At 50.1% G+C, this 20123-nt stretch overlaps 3 protein-coding genes across 3 annotated transcripts; 2 read left to right on the top strand and 1 right to left on the bottom strand.

Moving 5' to 3' along the window:
• Positions 1-301: 301 nt before the first annotated feature.
• F4812DRAFT_219964 (uncharacterized protein) lies at positions 302-2392 on the bottom strand. The gene is made up of 5 exons (XM_047930432.1): positions 1865-2392; positions 1763-1782; positions 1586-1693; positions 1122-1507; positions 302-1052 (listed from the first exon to the last, which is right to left on the bottom strand). Exons 1-5 carry the CDS (start codon positions 2088-2090, stop codon positions 554-556), a joined length of 1239 nt encoding a protein of 412 aa, XP_047786340.1. The 5' UTR covers positions 2091-2392; the 3' UTR covers positions 302-553.
• Positions 2393-2694: 302 nt separating this feature from the next.
• On the top strand, positions 2695-11393 carry F4812DRAFT_453148 (uncharacterized protein; the record flags this gene model as incomplete). The annotated part of the gene is made up of 11 exons (XM_047936441.1): positions 2695-2886; positions 2945-3089; positions 3227-3495; positions 3640-3969; positions 4055-4146; positions 4216-4372; positions 4447-5101; positions 5216-6327; positions 6401-10084; positions 10155-10475; positions 10539-11393. The coding sequence occupies 11 exons, from the start codon at positions 2695-2697 to the stop codon at positions 11391-11393; spliced, it is 7812 nt and encodes a 2603-aa protein (XP_047786339.1).
• Positions 11394-12116: 723 nt separating this feature from the next.
• F4812DRAFT_444231 (uncharacterized protein) lies at positions 12117-14042 on the top strand. Its single transcript, XM_047935482.1, has 2 exons — positions 12117-12542; positions 12715-14042. The coding sequence occupies exons 1-2, from the start codon at positions 12308-12310 to the stop codon at positions 13494-13496; spliced, it is 1017 nt and encodes a 338-aa protein (XP_047786338.1). The 5' UTR covers positions 12117-12307; the 3' UTR covers positions 13497-14042.
• The last annotated feature ends 6081 nt before the right edge of the window (positions 14043-20123 follow it).

The following is a 20123-nucleotide window of genomic DNA, read 5'->3' as shown; positions in this document are numbered from 1 at the left end:
GCCAGGGGCTGGGATAGAGGCTTGGGATGGTGGAGTGTATGCTCACCATGTAGGGCTGTGAGCGTATTGAAGACGAGCCGGTCAGGGCCTTGCCTCACTACGGGGCCTGATGATTTCTTTAGCGGTTAGTTCTACGAGTACAGGTGAGAGGACAGGTGAAAGACAGTACCGTATTTCTCATGATCCCGGTATGTAGCAAGATGGAGCTGACTGGTAGGCAAGATAGAGGTACCTAGTGTACTATAGCTACGGGACTACTTTGCGCCCCTTTTCGAAAATAATCTCAAAGTTTAGGCATCACGCCAGGTGATAGGCCATTATTCCAGCTCAAAATTAGGTACCCATCACGCTTTCAAACATCTCCAGGAAACAGTTAATTACAACAGGTGGGCAATAGGAAATGTGAGCAGGTAGGAATCACTTAAGCTATAGGTACCTCGTATGTTACCACCATGGCGAGGCGGGTATCTACTTCGTACGGCAACCCAGTGAACAATTCTTCCTCGTGCTTTTGTTCCAATTTCCCGGGTAATCCCCTAACCTAACATATCATTCACGGATGCTGCCTCTCCATAGTTCGTGTTGCCGGATACTTCCAAGTGTCGGCTGCCGACTCGGATGACTGGGAAAAAGCCACTTCAACATTGATGCTGGCACTACTACCCTGCCCACGTCCCCAAGCAGTAGTAGTACTGTCACCCAGCTCTAGTTCTGACGAGCTCATCATGGACCGCTCAGAGTGAGCCATGGTTCGATATGCTCTGGATCGTGTTGATATGTTTCCGATAGTCCGTGGCCAGGTTCGAGTTTTGTTGGACGTGGACGACGGCTTATTGCTCCCTCTTAAGCTGCTCCATAGAGATGCCATCTTGTGGAGGCGCTCGTCACCAATAGCTTTGGGAATACACGGCACAAAGAAAACAAGAAGGACGCACGCCAGCTCGGCATAACCCCATAGAAACAGTGCGCTGACGGTGTAGGTAGTGTCTCCCTGGCCACTGTACTCGGCGACCCAGTTGAAGTACAAGCGACCGACTGCGCAGCCACAGGCACTAAAACGCATATGTTCTGTTAGCAATATGCTTTTCCGGAGCATGATAGGAATGAAAGCGGGGACGTACAGCACTCCTACAGAGAAAACGACGGTAACGCCAATCCTGCGGGCCCTGGTCATCTGGAGCTTCCGTATCACCCTCTGGGGTAGAACCAGAATGAATACATCCATGGCGAGATTGAAGAAACCCACGCCCACATCTAACGCTCTTCGGTCAGAGCAGAAGCCGTCGACCCATGGCTCCCACGACTTATTGGGTGGCGTGCAGTTGAAAATAGTAGCGATACATGAAGAGACATAGAGCGCCACGTTGATAACGATGAGCACCCAGGCCGCCCAGTAAAATGTATTACGCTCGTGGTGCGGCACGAAGATGCGAATCCATTCGAGGAGAATGGCCGGTTTGGAAAAGATCATGGTAAGGCAGTAGCAGATAGGGAAGATGATGAGAACCTACGACGGTGAGTATAAGCATGCCAAGCATACGTAGTCCCGGGGCTCGTGGGGTGGACAAAAGGGGGAATATCGAACCTCAGCGATATTAAGGAAGGTTCCCAAACGGACATCCCACTGGTGCACATAGAACCCCGAGAGATGATAGATGGCCAAAAGGCAGCCGGCGCAGCCCAGGAAGCCAAGCTAGCGGCGAGAATAGCAGTAAGTAAAGGCACATAGGAATTCCGCATCTCGGGACAATAAGGGACGTACGTATGCCAGAATAGCAAGGTCTGTGAATGCGCGTAGGTCGTATCAGCAACGGCGTACAAAAAAGGGGTAAAGGGGGGCTGGGTCGTGGGTTAAGACGCTTACAGTCCTCGACGCGCACCGTTTTTAGAATGAAGCGAGAGCGTATGTGCAAGAAGCCCGCCAATGTCGTTAGCAAGACGCAAAACAAAACGGCGAAAAGTCCTTGGGCGTTGCCATTTGGTGGACTGTCGAAATTCGAGACTGTGTTTGGGGGCGGCTCCAGGGCGGCGCTTTGGAGAATGGCTTGTTGCTCCTCGAACGGCAGATGTGGGAAATCTTCCAAGGACATAGTGGTGAGTGGAAAGCTAGGTTAGGTACCTAAGGTAGGTAGCTAATAGGAGGGGGGGATGGACGTCAGAACAAACCGGAGAGAAGAAAGCATCTCACTAAGTGGCAGTCGGTCGTGCTAAAGGGATGCGCATCAGTTTTTTATTTTATGTACGCCCGTCTGACGCGCCGCGCGGAAGTCCGACTATCCACCTTCAATGCCGTACCCTGCTGATGCTGACCTACATAATGGTGTAACATGTTGCGAGCCTCAGCAGGATGTTGGTTCTTATAACTTGAAAGGCAGTTTATTCTTATATCACAGTGTAACGTAACAAATCCTTGTCGGAGTAGTATTGTGTGGCGCAGACATCTTCTATTGAACTAAGCTGGAAATCGCACACCGAAGATCGGCAACGCCAGTTGAGAGTAGAGAGTCTATGAACTCAGGGTAAGCATCTAGCCCGATTACGTTCTGGAGGTAGATGATGGTTGATAAGGCACTGGATTGAATCGGGACCTTTCGCGTCTTCCCCCTTTACTGTAAAGCATTCCCCGAACTACACATTCGTAGCTTCTCCATTGCCGTACTGCCCCTGTACTCAAACTTACCATCCTCTGGGACCATGGGCTCACCAAACGATTTAGACGATGCTTTCGCCATCGTTGGGTTCTCGTTCAAACTGCCACAGGACGCCGTTGACGACGAAAGCCTCTGGAAGGTAATGGAGGAGCGAAGAAGCCTGATGAGCGCCTGGCCAGGAGACCGCGCCAAGGTTGACTCGTTCATCGACGGAACCTCAGACAAGCCGAATACGGTTCGTTAAACAAATCTTATACTTAAACCCGTAACCGTGTTAACGAAAATGCCTCCAGCTGCGGACCCTCGGGGCCCATTTCACCAAAGGTGACCCAGGCGTATTTGACGCGCCATTCTTCTCGATTACGGCCAAGGACGCAGCCGCAATCGATCCACAACAGCGATGGGTCCTAGAAGCTTCTTACCTGGCCTTTGAAAATGGTAAGTGTTGTGATGTTTGGTGTCTGCTACGCCTTGATGCTGCCAGCAGCGAATCCCCTTTCTATCCTCGCACTCCCCCACTATAACGGAGGATGTAAGGATATCTATAGAAGCTGACTCGTATCGCTCATCCATAGCTGGAATACCCATAGAGTCTCTCCGCGACAGTCTGACGGGCGTGTTTGGAGCATCCATGTTCGACGATTACTTGCACATGTTGACCAAGGACCCCGATGCAATGCCGCGGCAAGCAATCAAGGGATTAGCGCCATCTCTGTTGGCAAACCGCGTGAGTTGGCATTTCCAACTGCGCGGGCCAAGTATGCACGTCAATGCTGCTTGCTCGAGCAGTATGATGGCGCTGGACATGGCTTGCAAGGCAATGCGTGGAGGAGACGCAACTATGGTATGTTAGCATCCGTGGTGCAAGTTGTTTTAAATTTTGCTGCATGTTCCCTCACTCTTACTCGGCATGTTCTACCGTAAGGCGGTAAAGAATAGCTGCCCAGAGGCGATAGCACGCTAACACAAGATGACCATACTGGTTCAGGCCCTTGTGGTTGGATCTAACCTTCTACTAAGCCCCGAGAGTTCGCTTTTCATGGCCAACATGAATGTGCTGTCTCCAGATAGCAAATGCTTCAGCTTTGATGCCCGTGCGAACGGATACGCGAGAGGAGAAGGGGTCGTGGCGTTGGTTGTCAAGCCACTCCGAGACGCCCTCGACAACGGCGATGTCATACGTTCGGTGATCAGGGCATCGGGCTCCAATCAAGACGGACGAACGCCCGTGCTAACGCAACCGAGCGCGGATGCACAGGAGCTTCTCATTCGACATGTGTATGAGAAGGCAGGCCTTGACTTTGCCAGCACGAGATACGTCGAGGCGCACGGTGAGTAAAGTGCTTTGGGCTCTAGTGCAACTTTTGCAGGATCGTTTATAACTTTGACTTGTTCTTCTATAGGGACTGGGACGCCGACTGGTGGACCCTACCGAAATGACGGCTATTGGGAAGGTATTCAGGGCGTCCAGGTCTCCCTCGGAACCGCTATATGTGTAAGCAAAGGCCAAGTCTTGGCCACTCTTCTCCAATTGAACTGAAGAAAGCCTCTGACATGGAAGTAGCGGGACGGTGAAGCCAAATATTGGCCATCTTGAAGGAGCGAGTGGACTTGCCAGCCTCCTCAAGGCCATCTTGGTAGTTGAGAAGGGCATTATCCCCCCGACAGCGCTTTTTGAGGCCATGAACCCGGAGATCGATGCAGAGTTCTACAATGTCGAGGTAGGTGTCCATTTCCCTTTCCTCCCAATCCAGCCGTCGCCGTCTAGCCCGGTTGAGTGATACAAATTTTGCAGGTGCCCACCAAGTGCATTCCCTGGCCAGTCCCTGGGCTCCGGCGTGTGTCTGTCAACTGCTTCGGTTCTGGTGGTTCTAATTCCCACGTAATCCTTGACGACCCGATGAATTTCTTGAGGAGCCGAGGGTTGAATGGCTACCACCACTGCGTCCAGCCTGCTTCACTCGCCAGCGCGGGCGATGTCACCCCTGCATACAACAACACGACAACTATATCAAATTACCCAAATAACGTTAGAGGTGAGAAAGAATACAGCCAGCACACCGGAGGCCCAAAGGCGAAACTCCTACTCTGGACCGCCGCAGATGCAAATGCCTTGCGTCGCATGCTGTCGGCTTACCAGGAATACCATGATGCTCATGTCGCCGGCGATAGGTACAAGCTGGACCAGTTAGCCTACACACTAGCTTCAAGGCGGAGCATTTTGCCATGGCGTGCTTTTGCTGTCATTGGAGAAGATTCAGGGGCTGGTTACACAACAAGAGGTTTTCCTGTATCCCAGCCGGTACGGGTATCGCCTGGAGAACCCAGAATCGCGCTTGTATTTACTGGACAAGGGGCCCAATACATGGGCATGGGAATGGAGCTGCTGCAATACCCTATCTTTAAGGAAAGTCTGGAACGATCTGATGAAATTCTGGCTGACCTCGGGTGTGGATAGTCGGTGTTCTGTAAGTCCATTCCGTATACTAGAGAAGCAGGTCACTCTTTCGGGAAGACATCCAGTCGGAAGAGGTATCCTGGCTAATTATGCGCATGGATCACAGTTGGTCTCCGTGAACAGGATCGAATTCACGACCCAGAACTTAGCCAGCTGCTTTGCACCATCCTTCAGATAGCCCTGGTCGATCTTCTCATAAGTTTCAAGTTGAGTACAGTAGCCGTAGTTGGACACTCCAGCGGTGAAATCGCTGCCGCATATGCTGCTGGAGCCCTATCGAGAAGATCGGCTTGCAAAGTTGCCTACTTCAGGGGGCTCCTTGCCGGGAAACTTCGCTCGACGACGGAGACACCAGGTGCAATGATGTCTGTCAACCTGACGGAAGTAGAAATCCCTGCATATCTCGAAAAGCTGGGAGTAGAATCAAAGCGCGATGGCGGCGGCAGCGCTGCTACTGGTATTCACGTCGCTTGTCTGAACAGCCCCACCAACCTTACACTATCTGGGCCGGCTAACAACATAGCCGCTCTGAAGGAGCTGCTGGATGAAGAGGGGGTTTTTGCACATACAGTTAACACGGGTGTTGCATATCACTCTCCAGCCATGCGCGCCATCACAGTCGAATACATCCAGTTGATGAGCTCTCTCAACGAGCAAAGTAACCTGTCTGGTTCTGGTATCGCCATGATCAGTTCCGTTACCGGTAAGCCTATAGAACGTGAGGTTCTCACAAAGCCCCAGTACTGGGCCGATAACCTTGTTTCGCCAGTAAGATTTGTGGATGCAATCCGGCACTTGACCGAGAACATCCCTGTTACTGATCTGGTCGAAATTGGCCCGCACGGCGCGTTAAAGCGCTCGGTGGTCGGTACGGCTCCCTCCCAGCGTTATCACTCCGCTCTCACTCGCCTGAAATCTCCAACAAATACTGTACTATCTCTGCTAGGAAGCTTGTTCTGCAATGGTCTGCCGTTGTCAATAATGGCTGCCAATGGCCATACTAAGGGGCAGCTGCCAGTTTTAGTCGACTGTCCACCGTATCCATTTGACCATACCCGGCGCTACTGGCACGAACCGCGGCTCAGTAAAGGCTTCCGATTCCGGCAGTCCTCTCCAGGATACCTTCTTGGAAGACAGGCGCATGACTGGAATCCGCTACAGCCTAGGTGGAGGAATTGGTTGTCCATTGAGACAATTCCCTGGCTAGCTGATCACATCGTGAGTACAGCCTCCTCTACCCTGTTCCTTATCCATTCTTTGCATCCGCTAACCGACGCCACGTATCCCAAAGGTCAGCGGCACAACCATCTTACCTGGAGCAGGCATGCTGGTCATGGCCATCGAAGCCGTATACCAAGTAGCATCCTCGACCACAAACAGACGCGCCATCGCGGGCATCATGTTCAAGACTGCCATGTTTATTTCTCCGGTTGTTGTGGGCGAGACAGCGGCAGATGCTACCGAGACCGAATTAAGGTTGGATCCAATCCAGAAACCACATGAGAAAGAATCGACATGGTACGGTGTTAGGATATTCTCATATTCCAAGGACATCTGGACGGAGTGTTTTCGGGCCGACGTCCAACTCCAGCACGAGGATGCAAACCAGCCACATGCCCAGGTGGACGGAGGGCGCGAGAAAGTACTGGAACAGCAGCGTATCCACGACACCGGGCGCCGGGCTGAAGACTCATGTTCGTTAGCTGTCGACAGCCAGGCATTTTACGACTTTACATGCGACCATGGTAACGCGTATGGCGAGTCGTTCCGTTTACTGACAAGCATTGCCTGGGATGGGCACATGACTGCAGCCGCTCGTGTCGACATGGCTCAAATCCCGGTGGAACTACGAGAGCTGACTCAGAGCCCTGTACATCCGGCCATTCTCGACACACTGATGCAACTCATCTTTGTACAAGTATCCCGGGGGCTCACCAGTCCCGTATCGACACTAGTGCCGCAGCGGCTCGCCAATGCGTGGTTTTCTGCTCGAGTCTGGCATGCGTCAACACGATCTGTGAGAGTGAGCTTCATGGCACGCAACGACGGCTCCGGGGGTTCAACAGGCGTGCAGGGCACCGTATACGCGTTGAGTGACGATGGCTCGCCGCTCTGTGATATGGAACATCTCGCTGCGGCTGAAGTGGCTAGACTATCCCCTACCATCAGGGACGAGACAAATGCAGGCCGGCCTCTGCTTTACACCGTGGCGTGGAAGTCGCAGCTGAGCACACTGAGCGCGACAGAGCTACAGACGGTGCTGCGCGACGCAGCTGCTTCAAGTGACGGTGAAGGTAGCTCAACCCCTGATAGACTGGGAAAAGTGTATCTTCGGGCGGAAATGGCGGTCTGCATGGCCGCACGCAACGCTCTCAAGCAAGTTTCGCCCGAAGAGATCGCCGCGAGCCCCGGCCATATACGTAAATATGCGTATTTGCTCAGACACATCGTCGAAAATCGGGAACTCGATGAGAAAGTCGCCGGACCGGCACTCGAATGGCTGCTCCAAGAATGCGAAACAGAATTACCGGAGTGCCGTGTCTTACCTCTCGTCGCGCGCGCCTTGCCATCTGTCCTTCGCGGTAAGACGGACCCACTGGACCTTCTCTTCTCCACAGGGGCAGCAGAGTCTTTCTACGACCTGCTCTTCCGCCATCACGGCCACGATGGGCGGCTTAAGGCGTTTGTGGACTTGCTCACGCACGAGAATCCAACCTTGCGCATCTTAGAGGTTGGCACAGGCACAGGCGGCATGGCACGTCTGATGTTGAACGCTCTGTGGAATCTGGAAAAAGGGACCGGTTCTCAAAAAAAAAGGTTCAGCGAATACGTGTACACAGATATCTCGCCGGCTTTCTTCGAAGTGGCTAGGACGGAGTTCGTCTCGGCTGAAACCCATAATGGGGCCAAAGAGGATCGAATTGTCTTCCGGACGTTTGACCTGGAGAAAGAGTCGGTAGAACAAGCAGGATTCGAGAGCTCCGAAGGCCAATATGACCTTGTTGTGGCAGGAAGTGTTCTACACGCAACCGCTGATCTCGCGGCCACTCTGGGCCGGGTCCGCAAGTTATTAAAACCCGGCGGACACCTTTTGCTGCAAGAGATAACGGCGCCACAGAGCGCCTGTATTAACGTAGGATTTGGGCTGCTGGAGGGTTGGTGGATGGGGACGGAGGAGTGGCGGCGGCACACACCCCTGGTGACGCTAGAGCGTTGGGGTGAGCTTCTGTGCGAAACAGGCTTTTCTGGGGTCGACCTGACTCTGAAGAATTCACAAATCGAAGGCGCGTGGTTCAGCAGCATCGTCATTTCAACGGCGGTTGCTAGATACCCGCGCCCAAACGGGGGATTGGGAACATATCAATGCAACGGAACGCCAACCGGTTCCAAGCCTAAATTAGATATTCTCATCGACTTGGACTCTGCTGTACAGCGACAGGTCGCAGCCGCTATTGGACAACAATATCCGCATTCGCGAATCATTTCTTTAGAATACGTTACGGGGAACGAGTGGAAGCCGTCACTCACCGACACGGTTGTGTCACTGCTTGAAGTTGGCGCGACCTTTCTCGCCAGCATATCTGAATCAAACTTTCAAGCAATCCGCGCGCTGATTCAACGCGTACAAAATTTGCTTTGGCTAACATCACCGGTATATCCCAACAAATTCTCCCCACAATACGCGATAGCCGCCGGGTTCCTCCGGGGTATCCGTACCGAGGAGAGCAGCAAACACATTGTTTCCGTCACCATTGAATCCGGCGGGCTTAGAAGCGAAGCCAGTTATGCAGCTCAAGTTTTACAGTCGTGCTTTGTGGACGAGCCAGCATCGGCAGAGCTGGAGTTTATCGTGCGGGACGGCAAGTTGCACGTCGGAAGGCTGACCCGAGAGTTAGAGCTGGACCAAGAGCGTGTTGACAGCATTGTCCCCCGTGTCCGACCACGGAGATGGCAGCCCGGGCCACGCTTAAAGCTGGGTGTGGGGACTCCAGGCTTGCTGGATACTCTCAAATTCATCCCGGACGACCCTGTACGGCCTGACGTCCTCCAGGCTCGCGAGGTCGAGATTGAAGCGGCAGCCTGGCCTGTCAGCTTCCGCGACGTCTTGATCGCTTTGGGCCGCCTCGACTCTCAAGAGAGTTTGGGATTTGAGAGCGCAGGCACCATAACACGTCTTGGGCCCGACTGCCCTGTAGAGTACGGCTTGCATGTAGGGGATCGTGTGGTCATGGTCGCGACAGGGTGCATGCGGAGCCATCCGCGGGGCCCCGCACACGCGGTGCTTAAGGTGCCGGACGGACTCTCGCTCTACGAGTCTGTCTCGGCCATAAATCCCGGTATGACAGCCTATCATGCCCTTGTCAACGTGGCACGGCTGCAGCCTGGTGAAAAGATCCTAATCCACGCGGCGGCCGGCAGTACAGGCCAGATGGCCGTCGCAATAGCGCAACGGCTATTGGGTGCCGAGGTCTTTGCCACGGTCGGCTTCAACGACAAGAAGCAGCTGCTTATAGACCGCTTCGGTATTCCCGATGACCATATATTTTACAGCCGCGATAATAGCTTCGCGCGTGGAGTTTTGCGCGTAACAGGCGGGCGCGGTGTCGATGTTGTTCTCAACTCCCTCTCAGGTGACGGTCTTCGAGCGAGTTGGGAGTGCATAGCAGCGTATGGACGATTTGTCGAACTGGGCAAGGTCGACATTAGCAGGAACTCGGCCCTTCCTATGGCTGGATTCGTGAAGAACGTGAGCTTCGCGGCTGTCGACTTGCTTCCTATTTCACTATCCAACGCGAAGTTGACGAGAGCTCTGATCGCAAAGATATTAGAGTTAGTAGGGAACGGGCAAATTCCAACTCCGGGTCCCCTGAATTTATACCCCGTAGGAAAAATCGAGGGGGCATTCCGAAATATGCAGAGCGGGAGGAACATGGGGAGAATTGTCGTCACCATGGGACAGACAGATAAAGTTTCGGTAAGATATAGAAGCCCCTTTATGCAGCCCAACGTGTCCAAGAAGTGTCGGTAATTGATACCTCTTTCAGGCATACTCAATCCGCAAAAAAGACTGGAAGTTCGACACCAGCGCTTCGTATATCGTTGTTGGCGGGTTTGGAGGCCTCGGCCGGTTCATTCTCCGTTGGATGGCAGAACGAGGTGCTAAGACCCTGATCGTCCCCTCCAGATCGGGGGTCTCTTCTAATGAAGCCGCGAAAACCGTGGCAGAACTTGAAAGCAAAGGCATTCGCTTAATAACTCGCCGTTGCGACGTGTCCTCAGCCGCAGATCTCTCGGCATTGCTTGAAGAGTGTGAAAATACATTGCCTCCAATCCGCGGCTGTATCAATGCTGCCATGGCACTTCAAGTATGCTGTTTATACCCTTCCTTAACAACATAGAATATTCGTAACTGACTAGTGTGCATGCAGGATGCCATCTTCGAGAACATGAGCCACATACAATGGATGACAACTATCCAGTCCAAGGTTGACACTTCTTGGAATCTCCACACTCTGCTCCCCAGCAATCTTGATTTTTTCATTCTCCTCTCGTCTCTTGCGGGTGTTTACGGACCCATCGCACAGTCCAACTATGCCGCCGGGTGTGCCTTTCAGGACGCCTTGGCATACGTCCGTACCCTAGCTGGCCACCCAGCATCCGTGGCGCTCGATCTGGGATGGATGCGGACAATTGGCATTGTTGCTGAGCGCGCAGATTACCGCCGCCACCGAGAGAAATCGAGGGACATGGATCCAGTAGAAGAAGAGGATCTTGTCGCGCTGCTACAACATTTCTGTGACCCTGATGCCGAGGCTAGGGAACGAAAGAGCCAGGTCCTTGTCGGGGCCGTCATACCAGGCCACTTCCGAGCGCAGGGCGAGGAAATCCCGGCGTTCCTGACAAGACCGCTGGTAGCCGGGTTTGAGGGCTTATACATCCCGCGAGGCAGTAATGGCAGGCATGCCGCTGCCGCTGTGGCTACATCAAGGCCGTCAACAGACCTCGACCCGTCAATGTTGTTTAAGCAGGCCAGCTCATCTCAGGAACGTAGTGCCGTCGTTGTCAGCGCCCTGAAGAACAAACTCGCTAGAGCATTAGGCGTGGAAATTGAGGAGGTAGATGCCCGCAAAGGCTTGTCGGATTATGGAGTCGACTCATTGATGGCAGTCGAGCTGCGCAACTGGATCCGAAGAGATTTCGGTGCAACTGTGGCAGTATTTGAGATTATGAGCGGAGTCCCGATTGCAGGAATAGGAGAGCTGATTGCTACAAAGGCCACCTAATTACCAGGGTTTACTGTTAACAATATATCTGGCCGTGGTTCCCAGGGGGTTCGGCCTATTTCGTCAGAGTCGGGAAGATGCCTATCCATATCGTGACCACCCCTATTCAAGAAATTGGGGGAAGAATATTCCGCTTTTGACCCGTTCAAAATGGAGCCTGGTCTCAATACCAAAGGTTAGTGCAGGATTAAGAATATCGCATATTCGAACCATATAAATTATTCGCCGCCGTGGAATAACCACTAAAAGTATGATTTTACGCCATTTTAACGCTGCTTATGCGAGTAAGAGGGCCTGCGTGCTAACTTTGAATATTTCCAGGTATTACCTGAACCAGAAGACGGCAAACACTGCTAATGAAGTACGAACGCAAGGCTAAAAGAATATATATAAAATGCATGAAGGATATGCGTGCTTATTCAGAAGAACGAGGGTTGTAAAGAAGCTAAGGTATGCATCCGCGACCCTATCACTACGGTAGCAGAATACAGCTCATATAAACTTTTAAACAGCCTAGGGAAGCTGTATCAGTAGGAATAATTACTCTCAAATCTAGTAAAGCATATAGTTATTAAGGATATTCGTAGGAAGCTGCAAATCATTTAGGCACTGAAGTTGTATTAGGAACGTTTTCTAACGAGTGGGCTCCTCCCACCAAAACTCAGTAATACCCACTATGCACTTCCGGGCACGTGGCTGAGGACAGACTGAGCCCAGCCTCAGCCACATACTGCTTTCTTGTTATCAATCATTATCGATAAGAAGGAGAGGGAGTTGATCTCAATGAGATCATCTCATTCACGGCTTTCATCTTAGATGATTACATACATTTCCCCTACATTTTATCTAATAATAAAAACAAACCTTTCAGGCACCAATTTCATTTTGCGAAATGCGTCACGCTCCATCCTACCATGGCGCCAATCCGCCGTTACCTCCGCATAACCAAATATTCGGTACTAGAATGCCGCATATACCTTGACAACCCTGCACTTGTTCATACTTGGCTCCTTAACCCGAGAAATCCCGTATTAACGAGAGTTATCGAGAGCGTGAGACCGCTTGTATTACCCAAATTGCGCGAGGAGCGAGAACGAAGTCGAAAAAAGAGTACCAAGAAGAAAGGGATCAAGGATGTAGTGGTCGAAGGTGAGTCTGCATTACATAGATTCCGTATTCCGTATTCTGGATTCTGTGTATTAGGTTAGAGGTATCTAGCTCAGCTGTTCAATGCCATCATCATCACCTACAACAAACTCAAAAACGTAGAGAGAGAGAGAGAGAGTACCTAGACTGTCCCACAGTATGTAACACCTTACAGATGATTTCGAGGTATCCATATTCCTCACCGAGACTGCTACCCGCCACGCGCTCCTCACAAAACATAAGCACTTCCATGACACCACGCAAACAAGACTTACATCAAATTCGGGTCGTCTGATTGGTGAGATGAACGATGCACCTATCGACGTCGATGCTACAACAGAACTTGGTCCACAAATTAGGCATGAAGAGAGCGACAATGAAGATACCGCTGCTACCTTGGCCGCCATTCCGGCGGTAGACGAAACCGCGACGGGTACTAGCAGCGGCAGGCGACCCAAGCGCGGCCGCAGGAACACAGATGCAGATACAGAAGCAGACGCAGACGCAGATCGCGACGTAAATGATCAACAAACCAATGATGTGGAGATTTTATCTGATAGCCAAGACGGTGAGGATGACGGCCTATTCGTTGATGATGATCATGATGAGGAGGAGGATGAACCAAATAACGACGCTAGCACGCGGCCGCCACCGGCCAAGAAACGCAGAGGGGAGGCACCAGCGCTGCCGGAGGGTAGCAATGTCGAGAACGACGATGATAAGAAAAAACTGGCTATGGACATCTCGTACGAGGGATTTTCTATCTATGGACGTGTATTGTGCCTCGTTGTCAAGCACCGCGAAGGTAACATCGGCGCCGGCCCCCAACCTGCGGGACGCGGCAGGACGTCGGGTACGGGCGGAATCCATGCGACGAAACATGGGGGCGGAGGCCAGGCCATGATGGAAAACTTTATCATTTCCACCCAAGTACCGGCGGGCGCAGACATGTCGTGAACAGTACCCGCAACAGATTCGCGGCTGTCGCGGTAGCATTTATGCACGTTACCCTCTAATCCTCAAACTTTGACCACGTGGGTTATATGATCCAGTCGACAGCCATGATTTTCTTTAGTTAATATCTGCCATCGCATATCTGCGGTAGCCTACTAGACCCAGGCGGTCGCATGTAGTTCCAGAGCAATCTATTTGACAGACTATATCATCGTAGAGAAATGGCAGATCTCTTGATACGGTGTGTATGCGGGCTCAAAACAAAGGCCGTTGAAATCATCCATTAATTGTCGGTCTTCAAGAAAAAAACAAACTCAGATCCTTCTGCGGTGCAACACGACCAAAGCATACTCAAGTATTCCACTATGTTGTTTTCAAGGTGGAACTCATCATATTACGTCCCCAAAAGTATGAAGACCTCATAGATTTTCCTACATGTTACCTCAATGTAGTTACCTTTTTATGCCACGTAGTATATGCAAGACAGGTACACCAGCCCCTTTTTATGAGATAGACTAAGCAATCAAGACTCCCATTTGAGAACTACAATTTTTTGATGCAGAATACTATACAGAAATCCTAAAGTGTTGAACTACACCGCTTATCTAGCCCCCAACCCCTATATGCCGTGATTTGAGGGTTTCCCTGTTTCTCTAATCAGAACTCTCATTCAGAGACAATATTGTTGAATTTGATTGGATCGGATTTACAGTACATGGAAGGCAACTCTTGGCCTAAGACTCTTGAAGGTGGCAAAAACACATAGTCCTTTTATTCCTACGGTAGTTTGTGGAAAGGGGTAGGTAGAGAACCATCGTGATCCGAGTTATCTCGAAAAAAGGGGGCCTAGTTATTTTTAACCCATAGTACTCTACATGCGAAGATCCGTACCTAAACTTACTTCCGTCTAAAATAGAATTAATCTACATCTGTTCAAAAGAAGAAAATTTCTAGTGGCTAAATCGCAACTCCGGATCCAGTCTTAGGCACACTTAGCTTGAAATCGGAGTTGATGGCTTATGGGAGAAGCTTCTATTTCCCAAACTAGGTAGGTACCTCTATAGATAAATTCCAGTTCAAAAATTAGTACCGCGGAGAAACACTGCACAAGCGACTATAACGAGAAAAAAAAAAGCTGAAATTCGTTGGATCTGGATATACTCGAAGCTAACAATACAGGCCAATAAAATATAGTTAACAGTATTTTGAAGAGCCTTGAACAGTAACCCTACCTAACACTATAAGCTACCTCCTACGTATAGGTACCTATAGATATAATACTTACTAGATTTTCTACATTAAAAAAGGGAGTTGGGCTTAAAAAGGAGACGCAGAGTAATCTGTCCTTCGACTTAGGCAAGGAGTAGCTTTTTGGGGTCAGTATTTTCCTACTTCCGCAACTCCGAGGAGTTAGTTAACCAAGGCAACATTATTCAGTGCTCTAGGTAGGCAAGTATAATTCCAAGTACCATGTCGGAACAAACTCCTGAAGACAAGGGCAGTGTAAGTCAAGTATAGGGGGAACTATAACCATTCATTTTTAGAACTTAGTAAGACGTCGTCTGCCATCGCTTCACTTCCTATTCGCCAATGGCTTGACAATGAGAACTATGCCATTAAGCAATGCAGAACCTACACCAACATACATACATACATGCATATGTTGAAGAATCAACGGGGCTCTGTAAATTAATCAAACACGGCTTTGGAATCGAATCGCTTCGTGCCAAGAGAGAACTATTATACGGTACGGTCTCGTCCTTGCTAATAATAGTCGAATAATAGAAAACAATGGTTAGAACTTTGTGGCCTCTAATAGACAATAGTATCGAATGGTTTGTTAATAACTTGATGCACGAACGGAACCACGGCTTTTTCTAAATGATTCTTTATTTTTTTTTTTCTCTTAACATCCTAATGTGGAAGCTACCGTATGCAGGTCTATGTATGCGACGTATCAATTTTACGGACAATTTTTCTTCTAAGATGGTCTCTCTGATGAGCGCCTAAATTGTAACGTGGTTAGCAAATACACATATGTAAGGTCCAGATCGATATCCAGGTAAACGTGTAATATGTATTGTACTTGGTCTGAGGTTAGGTTAGGTTAGGTTAGGTACCTACCTAGACAGCAAACAGGGCGGTCGCCTTTACGGCCTGTTACAACCCCCTCCGGTCTGCAAGATGTCCCCGCGGCCGGTGTTTGTCTCGTGCCTCAGGTTTCCGTGTTTGTCCGGAGAAGACAGGCTAGGGGTTGCTCTCTGGTCGTAAGATGTATGTAGGTACCTACCTTCTATGGATGCATCTGCGGGATTAGACTTACCTACCTGTAGTTCGGAGGGGGAAATAAAAAATATTAAATATTAAATATTAATAAAAAGTTGGGGGCGCTTTTTTACCCTCGCATTGTCGTATTCCAACGCCAACGAATCCCTCGTCCCGCAAGCCAAAAGCAAAGCCCAAAACCCCGGACGGGGTACCAAGTCCTAGGCTCCCATGAATCGGATATGCGTATCCCCGGTTTGCGACGGAGTGCATACGAAGAGACGACTAGGAGGTAGACGAGGTACCTTAGTAGTGTTAGGTAAATATTCTGAGTCAACAACGCGCGCCCGCCCCCCCTCGTAAGCGCTCTTCTACTCTGAGTTTAGCCGTGTAGATAGTGTAAACCCAAGTCAGCAAACAGCTCAGACAAGTAATTTGGTAGGTATCTCCATGGATTTGCGCGCGTTAAACCTGCTCGGCCGTCCGTCCGTCCGCTATCCCCGTCCAACGGCAACTTCGAAACAAACGCGCGTAAGCCTATATCGCCTACGTGCGTTGTGCTTGATGATGTTGTAAGCAACTAAGTCCAGTTGTGGCGTTTAGATGCTGACAGGCTTGGGCTGAGCCAGCATTATACATGAGGTATGTAGTGTATATATGTGTTATGTGTATGGCATGGTATAGTATGTCAGTAACTGCATTCAAACAGGTTGAAAGCAACTGATTCGTCAGCCTCCTTCGTTTGTGTGCGGCAAACCCCTGGGGTTCTACTCAGCCTGTCTGCACTGCTACGTAAGATGGTCCGTATGTACAGTACATGAATCTTTTTTTACTCGCCTAATTTTTTGCCTTTTTGTTGCTAGGGGTTTTAAATCCGAGGAGCTGGGGTTTGTGCGGGCCGTACAGGATTTTATCTCTCTCGTATCCTCTCTCTTTTTACACTAGGTACTGACGACATATTGTTCTCATTGTTACGATCTAGGAAGCTATCGGATATTGAAGCCAGGGTTTGCTTTAAGAGGACAGGGTCTAACAGCACCGATGTTACGAGGTGGTGTTCATCAGCTGACGATAGGGAAATTTATCTAAGGGACTTTCGGCCACGTCGGTGTTTCACTAACTGGTTTGCGCGATCCCCAGGAGATTATACTCCGTATATCCGTTTGGGATGGCGATGGCGATAGGTATGACGGTACGGGAATGAGAGGTTAGGTAAGGAGAAGCAGAGAAGAGGAGGTAGGTAGGTATCACCAAACCAGTCTAAACGGTGCCGTACCGTCTTCTACCCACCTTCTTCTTTGCAGTCTTCCAATTATTATGATCTTGCCCCTCTCTGCCCTGACTTGTGTGACACACATCATCAGCATGGCTGTATGGCTAGTATGGGAAGTACGCTCCTTGGGAAAGCCTTCTATTGGAGGATCGGGGAGTAGATCGAGATAATGGATTGGTCGAGGGAGGGTGTCGAGTACTCCGTCATTACGGCTGATATCCCCTCATCAAGTTTATCTGGCTGCATTTCAGGCCCAGCTTTTTGTCGCATACCATTGGGACTGTGCCGCCAGGGACACGTGTGTCGCAAGATTGTAGATCAAGACGCTTGGCATCCCAGAGCGTCGGATTCCCTCGGCAGCTTTCGCCTTTCGGGCACCTTATCCCACTCTATTCCCCTCATCACAAACCATGGTGCGATCCCACATCGGCCTTGCGTTCCGCGTCGTATGATAACGAGACTTGGGGTCCGCGCCGATCATGCACCTGGACGGTATTTGTTATTGAGTTTCGAAATACGACGGTGGCTTGTTCAGCCACTTAGCATCTCGCAACCACTACTACCTACTGCTACTACCTACTATTATTATTACCACTTCGTAATGCATGTGTGACTGCGTAGTGTATACACTGCATCATTGCCAGAACAGCCCCCACTGCTACTGTTATGTGCCCTTGACGCGATAATAGAGTGCTGCCCACCACTTCAGATTCACGATGGGGGGTGAGGGGCGATCGTCATTTACTAGTTCGTACCTGTCAGAGCGACCGCAAACTGCAGTCGATAGACGCCTTTGGTCAGTTTTAGTGGCCGCGTGACTATAACAGAAGGGGTTGGCGCATAGCTAAGCTGGAGATGGGTAATTTTGCGCGAGGAATAGGGTAAGGTAAGATGGGTCTTTGTCAAGAGCTCTTATTTAATGCCAATACTATCGTTAGAGATCTTATGGTCCGTGCCAACGAAGCCTAACCATGGTGGTTCGAGTCCTTGTACCTGTCAGACGTGATATCAATTTACGACGAGGTTAACGCCGCACACTAAGACAAGTTTAACCCTCGCGTATCCCCCACAATCCCGGCCCTATGTGGTAATATCGCCAGTAGATCAATGGTTGCGCGGTACGTCAGCTCCGAGACAATGGGAAAGAGGGTGTGCTCGGAATACCTCTTCTTGCGGTCTTGAGCTTGGGACCTGAGCCATGGCATGGCATGGCCTAGGGGACGCGTAGCTCTTCTATCTGTTACATGTGAATACGTCCACAAAGGGCCTAGTAGTTTCATGGATAAATAATTCGGTATTTTACAACGTATTGATGCCATAGGTACCTATAATATAGGTAGTCGCTGGCGATGATAGGGTTGTAGATACATCACGAGCACGCAAAAACAATTACCTATTCAGCCCTTTTACGACAGTCAAAGTGTGGGATGTCATCATATGCGGGTCAACTTTGTACGGAGACTAGTATGAAAATGTTTAACTTCGCGTGAAAGTAGGTTCGGCAATGCACGCTTGTATCGACTTCCCGTCTCGAAGAAGGCTGGCTTACTCACTTGCCCACACATACATATGCGTGGCAAGCATGCACTTGTAACGATTCCCATCGTGCCCGATGATCAGACCGCCTCGTCCGTCGCCGTTTGACGCATCTTGCCCGTATGCTCGGACCACTTGTTGAACGAGCAGTGACGGGTGTTCAGGGGAGATATCTCGCTCGACCCCCCTGTCTCCCACGTGGAAGATGAATGATATCGCGGGGGAAGATGTCTGCATGGTGGTCTGTTCTGAGGCCCAAGTGAAATCACGTATCTGATGAGCTGTCGATGTTTCAAAGCCGGATGATCAACATCCCTCTATTGGCCGACTAGTGAACCCAAACTTAAGTGGTTCAGCTGGTGTTGTGTAAGTACATGCCTACCTCCTACAAGGTCTAGGTAGGTATTGTACAATACAATACAATACCACACGTTAGGTAGGATGCTTTAAGGTCCTAGCATATCGATCTTACTTCTGGGGGATCCGTGATATCCGCAATAGCAAACCTCATCTTGTCACGCTGGTTTTCCCAATTACTATTCATCTTCACGGTTACTGCTAAGAAGTAGCTGATTCCTTCAGCTTCATATCCCGTGACCTTCGGTGTTTGTGATTATAGCGGTGAGAATAAGCCGAGCCTCAAGAATGACGAGATGTATCAGCCGTTGATTGCCTCTATGTATACGCTGGAGCGATCTTGCGACTGTGTTACCAACTAAGGGGATACAACGCTAGGGAATTTGTAAGTAGGAGATGCCATAGCCTGGATGTACAGCTGATGAGGGCTTGTGTTCAAACCCCTAGAGGGGAACGAGCATCTGCAGCTAAGAATCGGCATGCATGCCTGCAACACACCTACATCTACAATACATGAAGGACGGCTAGCTTCTATCAGCGCATGATCTCAGCCTCGCTGGTACTCGCTAGAGCGTAGAGCCAGTGCACGGCGTGGCTTACCACGTTGGAGGTCATACATGCGCATGCATGAGACTATTCCGATTCCTGATTATTTCATAGGGCTGTGATACTCCATTTCACGTGGTGGTATCTGTACCTACCTCTAGTAACTGGGCTTGTGCTCTGTTAAAGCCTGGTCCATCGATTGGAGAATGGCAAAGGTGGAGTTTTCAAAGGATTTAGACGCATAGTAAGTAGTAGTATATAGTAAATCCATGTATATAATTGAAGCTGACGAGTGAGATATATCCGAGCGCTTGCATCTGTCCGGCATATAACTGTTATATTGGAATGTTGCAACAATTTTTCGCCATTTTCGGTCCTAACGGAGAAGATCCGCACGTAGAAAATACCTGCTAGCGCAATAATGTTGTAGAATACATATCACTAATCAGATAGGTAGACTGTCAAGCAGATGTCTCTTTTGTTTCTTCCGGGATTACTTCAAGGTCGCCGGTTACTGATGAGCTAACTCGCCGTATAGAGGGACCTGGCATTTCAACGAACGAAGGATTCGAATCGCAGTTCGTCTATACGGTGAATACATCATCCTTCAGCTTGTTGATTCCCGGTAATATTTCTGGACCCAGCGCACCGGT

The sequence above is a fragment of the Daldinia caldariorum genome (genome assembly GCF_022478825.1).
Source record: "Daldinia caldariorum strain CBS 122874 unplaced genomic scaffold F4812scaffold_22, whole genome shotgun sequence".
NCBI lineage: Eukaryota > Fungi > Ascomycota > Sordariomycetes > Xylariales > Hypoxylaceae > Daldinia > Daldinia caldariorum.
Note: the sequence above shows the minus strand (reverse complement) of the source record. Positions and strands in the feature narration are given on the sequence as shown.